A 9,386-nucleotide genomic window follows, 5' to 3' on the forward strand; every position below is an offset into this window, starting at 1 on the left:
AAACTGTACTGGATCTCAGGAGCTCAAGACAATATTCAAATTCAAGTTCAAGACTTCAAGTTCGTACAAGGCATTAACATTACATGCTGAGTGGACTACGGTTCAAGTACAACAAAAGTGAAAGGTCGGTCAAGCTTGAAACTGTGAGCACGCCTAAAGGTATGTTACCTCTTGACACCCATAATGCTCTTTTAGTTCAAATCAAATTGTTGAATAGAAAGCTAGCTGAAGGAAGCTTAGGTAGAGCTAATGTGAGCCTGATACAAGCCCTTAGGTGTGATTTTATGTGGAGGAGGACATGCGAATGGAAGGTGTTTGTTGGAAGGAACAAGTGAGGAGGTCTAAGTTGCTAACTTTCAAAAGAACAACCCGTATTCCAAAACGCACAATCCAAATTGGAAAGATCTCCAAAACTTATATTGGAATAATAATCTAAATTTAAATTCCAACCAAGGGATGCAACAAAGACAATAAGCTCAGTTTCAAACGAAACCTCACAGTTGGAAGAGACTTTGCGGAATTTCATTAAAATTACTCAAAGTAGATTTGAGCAGGTAACTAGGAACCATGGAAGTTTAATTAGAAACCATGATGTATCAATCAAGAATTTGGAGACTCATATTGGTCAATTATCCAGACAAATAGTTTCTTTTCCAAGCTCAAGTGGAGGATTCATCGGTAACACCGTTGATAATCCTAATAATGAAACATGCAAGGTTGTGGATACGGATTCTGGGGTAGTTACTGAAAAGGATAAAGTTGAAAGACTTCAAGAGGATGAAACCGATAACAAGGAAGGTGTAATTGAGAAGAAGGAGAGTGATAATCAAGGTGACAAAGAGAAAAAATGAGTCACCCTTGATCAAATTATAGATAAAAATTCTCCTTAGAAGAGAACAAATGAGAAAGTCTTGAATGAACTGACCCCATCTTTACCAAGTTATATAAAACCACCATATCCTATCATTCAGAAGAAACTGGTAGATAAGGATGAGGTTGGAATGTTTGAAAAAAAAATTAAAAAATGTTGAGACAACTTCAGGTAAGTATATCTTTTCATGAAATTTTAGAGTTAATTCCCAAGTTTGTTGAGTTTATGAAGGTATATCTGAAAGGGGGAAAGCAGAAGTTGACTCAAGAACAGGTCAACATGACAGAGAAAGAGGAGACCGTAGAACCGTCGAAGATTCCACCCAAAATGAAAGATCCAGGGGAATTGAAAATCGCTTGCACCATTGTTGGGTTGAAAATCCCACATGCTTTATGTGACTTAGGATCAAGCATCAATGTCATGCCATTGAGAAAATTTAAGGAATTGGAGATAACAAAAATCATATCGAGCAACATGACACTCACTTTGGCTGATTCATCTATGACTCGTTCGTTGGGTATTATACAAGATGTTCTAGTTCACATTGATGGTTTGACCTTCCCCACATACTTTGTGGTGATTGACATGAAAAATGATTCAGAAGGGTCAGTGATTTTAGGGCGCTCATTCTTGGGAACCAGGAAGGCAAAAATAGATGTGGAGACAGGTGAATTGATTTTTAGGTTTAATACGGAGAATGTTGTGTTTAATGCATATCGATGGACATCATATGTGGAGGGTCTTGAGACATGTTATCAATTGAAAGAGAAAGGTAGTGAAGTTCACAAGAGAATGAAAAAAGGAATTTTCTTCGGCGTGAGGGTATCCCTTACACCTGACGTGTTTTAAGCATTAAGCATCAAGCTATTGACGGAAAAGAAGCGGTGGTTAGTTTTTGTTTTGTTGAATTTACTATATAATCAAGAATAGAATTTCCATAAAGATCCATGTTGTCTTTAATAAATAAGTTTTTATCTATTTTGTTTCTTTCAGATTGTAAGTTTAGCACTTTAGCAATGAACAGATGATTCAAAAGAAACTTGATCATCACAATAGCAACTAGAAACTTGAAGGAGAATGATGAAAAAAGAATTAATAGACTTATACTTAACCTACAGATACCTCATCTAGTAAGGTTTAAGCCAAATATTCCCATTGTTTTCTTTATGAGTGTATCCATGCATTATTCTTTTATCAAATTTTATCTATTTTTGATTAAGTCATCTTGTTTTACCAACAAAACCGAGGCAATTTTTTTATAACTTTGAGCCTTTGTAAACCACCCTGTAGTAATAGCTATATCCATTGCTAACCATTTTGATCCTAAGCCTCTCTTTCGGTGACGTAGTCTAAAATTATTAACAATATTACTCGAAAGATCTTTTCTTTCCACCCTTTATTTGGAGTTAGGTACAAGTATAATTCTTAAAGTATATGAAAAAGATTAAGTTTGGGGTTGTTCTTTGAAGTGAGCAAAGTTTTAAGTTTTGGGTTGGGGTTCTAGACAATATGATCCAAAATTTTAAAAATTATTGTGAAAAGAAGTAAAAAAGAAGACACTTCTTCAAAAAAAATGTATGATAAAAGAAACTAATAATATTATAAGAAGGATCAAAACTCTAGAGTACTATCACAAAGGAACAAAGTTGTATGATAATAGAAGAAGAACTAGGAACCTAAATCCAAAGGATTAAACCTATTTTCCTCAAAATATCCTATCCTAACATAAGTCAAGTTTTAACCTAAGAAAGTCATTTAATGTGTGTGTTGTGATTTCTATGATGAACTCTATTAGAACATGATCAAGCTAAGTTTAATTGATTTTCGTGTTGATTGAGAGATCACCCTATCCATTGAGTGAGTTATAGTAAGCTGAGAGACAGGTTGAGTACTCGTCAATGTTGAGAATGTTTTTCCGAATTCGCCGAATAAAAGTTGGAAGCTAGAACAATGGTCAAGTAAAAGATATATTTAAGTTGGTGATGTTGGATTGTTACTATGCGACTTATTGTCTCTTGAAATGTGCAGTTGCAGGCGAGTTACTAGAGGACAAACAACGATTCGAGTTTGGCATTGTGATGACACTTAGTCATTGCATATATTTAGGAGAAGAATCAGAGAAAAACAAGTGAAAGTCAAGAAAATATTAAGAAGAATGACTAAAGAATGAGAGGAAAATAGCTAAGTGTGAAAATTGTGGACTTAGTGAACATTAGATTGGAAAAGGAGCACAAGCGTGCAACCACTAGAATAATCAAGTGTACCATCGTGCATGCAACATGGAATTTAAAGTTGCATCGTATGCATGATGCAAGGTATCACGCACGTGATGGTCACTATTCTAGGTTTTTCTGACGCGCTCTGGTCCATTCTGACGCCTTTAAAATGAGATTTTTGGCACTTTCACAAGGATTACTAAAATTGGAGATTGAAGCACGATTTTGAGGGAACAAATGGATACCTTTGGAGAAGTTGAAGCCATTGGAGGCCATCTCTTCAAGGGACTTCTTATGTTATCTTTGTCTATCAATTTGTGGTATTTTTAATTGCGCTATGAGTAGCTAAATTCTTTTTGGTTAGGTTATGTTATTATGAACCTATTTCTATATTGTTGGATTCTATGTTGATTTGACCATTGTATGACCCTATTGATCTATAATATTATTCAATTTCTTTTTGTTCGTAATGCTTTTTATGTGAGATATTCTTTTAATCTGATTTTGGATACATAGGGGATACTGACCATTAGTCTATGTGTCGAACCTAGGGCAATTGTTGTACTTATGTTGGCTGAGAAGGGATAGGAGACTCCGACTAGTGGCATAGAGAATTGTTTTTCTATAAATCGCCTAACTCTGCTTGCGCTGGCAGACTAGGGATTGAAAGTTTCGAGTAGTGGTTAGTGAGTTATTTCGTGAGGGACCGACTATAACAATTTTATTGATTCAGCATGAGGTTATAATGATTAGATCATTCATACATGACATCAAACATCAACAATAGAGGAATAAAGGATTCCACAACACAACCTAACAGCTTTTGTGACATCTCAAAAAAACCCTTTTATACTAGACTTTATAAATTGGACACATTTTGTCTTGCTTGGAAGCAGTCTCTATGGATTCGATCTTTTTATTACTTTGATATTATCGGTACACGTACCAAGAAGTCATCAACAGGTTTTGACATTTATTTTGCAAAACTTCTAAATAATACCTACAAGTAAACCACTGTTGGAACGAAGGCGGAAAAGGAAAAACAAGCTTACAACTGGGCAAAGGTTGGAATTTGGGGTGATGAGATTCTAAAGCAAAAGCATACCTATCTTTTACATAGGAAGTAATTTTTAGTTTAGGTATATTTTCGACAATTTTTTCTTGTAAAGTTAGGGCCTATTCAAAGATAGTTTTACTAAGGTTATTCAGGTTATACACAGTGTCAAAGTAATGTTGAAAAGCTTGGATTTCTAAAATGTGTGTACCGCTACCCTTTTTGAATTTGGTTTGCAAAAAAGAAAAAGGTTTTGTTAAGTAATGCATCAGAGCTAACACATCTATAACATTGTTAGTCTGGTAGTTTTTCCACCATGTGTCGAATTAATTAGTGCAATAGAAAGATGCTTGAAATTGAAAAGGTGTAAGATCGATGCGCTCATCATCCTGTTGAGCGAGACATGCAAGGTACTCTTCCTCAGTTATTTCAATAGTGCTCAAACAGAGATTCTTTTTTTGACTGAAAAGAGATTTGGAGTGAACATTAGCTAAAGCTAAACTGTCGAGCTACCAAATTAGATTTTTAGCCAACAAGACCTAAGTTATCTTTGGTAGTTACAAACCTCATCGACAGAAGTTTCAGGGTGAGAAAGGCTCTCTAAATCTCAACAACCTTGACTTGTTGTTTAATAGCAAATGCATGAAATTCTCTCATACACCAATCTGGACCATGATTCTGATTAGCAAAAAGTGACATAGAAAGAGTGAACACATGGATCCTCTTAAACATCATAAAATACTCATTGAATACGTCTTGTGTCAAATGTTCTGTGTCAGTTGGGGTAAGTAGGAAAAGTCGGGTGCCTTCGATCCGTTGATTTTCTATTTCTTCAGCGTGGCTAGTTAGTATGTCTTCCTTCAAAGAATACTAGAACATGGCAATGAGCCAAAGTTAAAGAAGCCAAAAAGGATAAGAAATTGAGAGGCTGGCTTTAGGTTCAAAGTTTTTTCGGGCATGAGATACGAGCCCCAATGATTCAAAGAGGGAGCCTAAGATCAACTGGCGTAAACAAATAGTGTAATTGGTTAAACAAAGTGAGAAAATTATGGGATATTTTAAGATATTTAGAATAAAAAATGTAGTGTTATAACCAAATTTTCAAAAAGACAATTTGCTCTTCATCTGGAACATTTTCAGTTTGGTCTTCAAAATAGTAAATAATGAAGTTGTTGTAACTAGCATGTTTAGAGTTGAAGCCGATGGTACATTCATCCTGCTAGGTAGGGTAAAAAATGTCACTAGTAGGTCGAATACCAGTGATAGAAGCCACGTCGAGCAGGGTTGGAAGGTGTTTTTCCAACTTTCCTAAAATTGTAGTGTACATAGGGCTAGCCCTAGACAGTTGAATCAAGTCGAAGAGACATTGTTTCTTCCAAACTTTTGATTTCTTCGATTCCAACTTATTTAGCCACCAGATGTAATATTTTTGTTTTGTATATGGTGCAGAGTGGAAGACACAAAAAGAGGAACTCTTGAAGCTCATATCATAGTTTTGATTCAAGCAAACACGAGGTTTGATGCGATGGTAGAAAGGGCAGATTTCCCTCAGTTTCTTAATATTCGTAGTACGGTCAGTGAGTGGACTCTTAAATGAATTTATATTGTCAAAAACAAAAAATTGAATCTGTAATTCAGATTTCCATATTAGGGTATTTTCCTTCTCCATTGGTGGCTCGGGAATGTAAACTTGGTTTTTAAAACGGAATTAAAACTTTGATTGCTGGAGCAAGTGGTAACATATGTTATGGGTTTGATGAAGACACCATTGGTCAGAATTGGTGACGTAGAATTGGAGAAGATGAATCTTTGAAGAAATCGTGTGGTTTCTTCTAAGAACTAGGAAGTTGAAGTTAAATGGGGAAAGTAAAAAATGGTGAAATAAGGGATATTTATTATCATATGAAAAAGACTCTTCATTTCTCTTTCTTCTATCTCTTTAAAGTAAATAATTGACACATGTATTTTTATTTATAGGTGGAACGGATAAGGTTGATCGTTGTGTGGCCCACGTTCTACCTGGGTAGACGGAGCCATGATGGAAATATTTTCGGTGCATGTCTCGAAAAGATGTTATGATAAAGTGGTTATGATGACGATGACTTCAGCGCATCACTCCAAATAGTATTAGAAGTTTAAAAAATGCCACTTGTCCTCGGATGGTCAAAAGTGAAATTTTTGGGGAGCAATTTGTTAGCATTGAATTCTCGACGTGCTGAGTTCGATAAAGGGAATATTACGCTAAGATTATACTTAGTTAAAATGAGGACATATGATTATATTTGCGACAAGAATAGTGTTCGACCATGATGCTAAGTTCGATACACTGACCATGCATTTTGGACTTAACATTTTTCTCAAATGATGAGAATGTTTCTCCTCATAACTCGACAAGTCGAGTCATCAATCATGATAGTTGAGACAAGGTGAAAGGATCAGATTGAGTAATTGTTTTTAATCTTATCCAGACATCGAAGACACATGTCATTAAGTTGGAACACATGAAGTTACGCAAAGGGTTAGGTGTCGAATTCTATAGAAATAACAGTTGTAGACAGCTATTTGTATATTAGTATATATAGTGGTTCTAGTGTTAGGAATCGGGGTAGCAATATCATTACAAAATATTTATAGTACTCAAAGTACCTAAGTCAGCACGAGGAACGAGTTTGTGAGAAATATGTATGATTCTGTACACAAACTTTAATTTATTTAGTCAAAATAATTTTGACCATTTTCTTTACTTTGTCTTAGCAGTTATTACTTTTCCTAATTCATTTCACAGTGGATTTAGAATAAACCAAAACCTTTAAATCTCTTTTCTCCTTCAATTTTTTTTCTTATTACTCTATTAAACACTTGACTTGAAATTCAGAACGACACTTGAACACTCTTTTTCTTCAGAAATTATCCATAAAATATCTTAGAATTTTCTAGTTTGATTCTGCAACTAATTATTCAAAACTAAATGATTATTTATCAAAAACACTAGTAAACAAGGTGTTTACCTTGCTTTAGGTTAATGTTGTCAAGTTGTTGTTGTCACGATCATAGTCAAACAAGTTCTCGCAAGCATAGTCAAACATGAGATGGTGTAATTATGATTTATGTCTCTTAACTTTTTTCCAATTTGATTATTTTGCTTCTCATGATTTTTCCAATTTGATTTTGTTTCTTGAATATTTGTTTTTATTTTCATGATGGAAAAGTAAAAGAAACAATACAAAAAATATTGTTCACAAGTTTAGTGATAATGTACACAAGCTAATACACTTTGTCATTGTGGGTTTTGTGGGCTTTTAAGACTACTGTAAGACCCCAATTTTGACCCAAAGATCCCTCATGTTATCTCATTATATGCATTAGTATTGGGATCACACCTTGGCATCCTCCTTACCCCTCATTCATTGGGTTTGTAATGGGAGAGATCACCAAGCACTTTTGATTGTATCATACTTTTTTTTCATTATTTACTAACCAAAATACCAAAAATATGTCAATGTATGGTTTGTTGTTTTTGTAGGTAGTGTGTGTGCTCACCTATGCTCTATCAAGATCACATCTAGGGTTTAAGACCCTCAATGCAAGTAGCTCAATCAATAAATAGTTCACATTGGCTCTAAGTATCATATATGGATCCCCATGCTCTTCACATGTTATTTTGATCAAGAAATCATCAAGAGTTTGGAGTTGGTTTGCCTTGGAAACCCTAATTCATCTGGGTATCTGGTGTGACTTCTTCAATAAGTTTCTTCAACAATTGATCAAATACTTTAGGGATACTTCACATTACATAATCCTATACATATATGATCCTCCATGAGTCCCAAAAACCAAGAGAATGTCAAGCTAGAAAGATGGTTCATGGTGGTTGACCAGAGAAAGTCAACAGGTCAAAACTGGGGTTCCCTAGATCCTATCTCCTACAATTTTTGTGATATGAAAATGATTCTAAGATAAAAGTTACTCAAAGTTAAATTCCAAACAACTTTCATGTCTATGTCAAGGTCTAGGTTTACTTGTAAAGTCATCTTTTATGGTGAAAGATTATAGGTCATTTTCTCTGAACCCTAGTTTGGAGGTCAACTTCCCAAGAGCATAACTTGCTCAATATTTATGAGATGAAAGTCATTCAAATTCCATGATCAAATTCAATATTTATACTTAAACTTTTATGTTTGGAGGAAGTTCAAATTCAACTTGAAAATGCATGTTCCAAGAGGAAACATTATAGGTCATTTTGGGCCAATACCATTGAACAAGTGATTTTCCTCAACTTCTAAAATGCATAACTCTTTCATGCCAAATCCAAATGAGGTCAAATTTGTTACCAAATTTAATAGGTTTGAAATATCTACAACTTTGATGAAGGAACATTTCTCATTTTAAGTCCATGGAAAAAGTTATTCAAGGTGGAAGAAGTGAACATTTGACTTGGGACTTAGAAAATTTTCAAATATGTTTGATTTCCCAAACTTCCACCTCAAAATTCATCATGATATAAACTTCAACTGAAAAAGTGTCCAACAAGAAAGTTGTTCCCCTTGATCTCACCTTTCCAAAATGTATAAGATCATCTCATTTAGCCAAAGTATGAGGGACTTGTGCATGGGTGCAACTTGAAGAACCATTTGGATAATTTCAACTTCTATTTTTCATATACATTTGCATGGACTTATAACATGATTTCAGCATGATGAACATTGGATTATGGATCAGAATACATCATCTCATGGGCCTAGTGCATGCCCATGCATCCATGCAAGAGAGAATTTGAAATTTTTCCAAAATTAGAAGTGTGTGAAAATCAATCTCATGGCCTATAAATAAGACCCCCATTGCTCAGAATTAAGGACCTCATGCCCAAGCTTTGAACCTGCAACCATAAACCCTCACCATTGAAGGATAAACTTGAGGATTTTCTTTGAAAATCGAGTTTCAATTCTCCATCTATTTTGAGATTGAAACTCCAAGAGCCCATCCCTCTCCTTGATCCATTTCACTTCCATCAAGTATCTGAAGCAAGGCCAAGCATAATTGAAAGCAAGATTGTGTCAATCTGAAGCTCCATTGAAGGTGATTTTTCAGAATTTTCATCTCTTTGATTCTCCACCATTCTTGTTGATTTTTTTTTTGGTTGTCTGAAGTCCTATCAATGTAGGCAAGAATATTGAGTTGCTTTGAGGTCAAATCGAAGCAACTCAGTTCATGATCCTCAAAATTCAAATCCCTGTATCTTTTTATA

The 9,386-nt window shown here is 34.8% G+C and overlaps 1 protein-coding gene across 1 annotated transcript; it reads left to right on the forward strand.

Annotated features, from left to right (window-relative positions):
* The first annotated feature begins 1,024 nt into the window (after positions 1-1,024).
* LOC127080878 (uncharacterized) lies at positions 1,025-1,885 on the forward strand. Its single transcript, XM_051021170.1, has 3 exons — positions 1,025-1,042; positions 1,103-1,693; positions 1,865-1,885. The coding sequence occupies exons 1-3, from the start codon at positions 1,025-1,027 to the stop codon at positions 1,883-1,885; spliced, it is 630 nt and encodes a 209-aa protein (XP_050877127.1).
* Positions 1,886-9,386: the final 7,501 nt, after the last annotated feature.

This window comes from Lathyrus oleraceus, chromosome 5, assembly GCF_024323335.1.
Source record: "Lathyrus oleraceus cultivar Zhongwan6 chromosome 5, CAAS_Psat_ZW6_1.0, whole genome shotgun sequence".
Lineage (NCBI taxonomy): Eukaryota > Viridiplantae > Streptophyta > Magnoliopsida > Fabales > Fabaceae > Lathyrus > Lathyrus oleraceus.

What these genes read in the sequence shown, in the direction of transcription:
- LOC127080878 (XM_051021170.1), top strand. An exon ending in GAATTTTCTTCGGCGTGAGG is followed by an intron (nt 1,694 to 1,864) that starts GTATCCCTTACA and finishes TGTTTCTTTCAG; the next exon opens with ATTGTAAGTTTAGCACTTTA.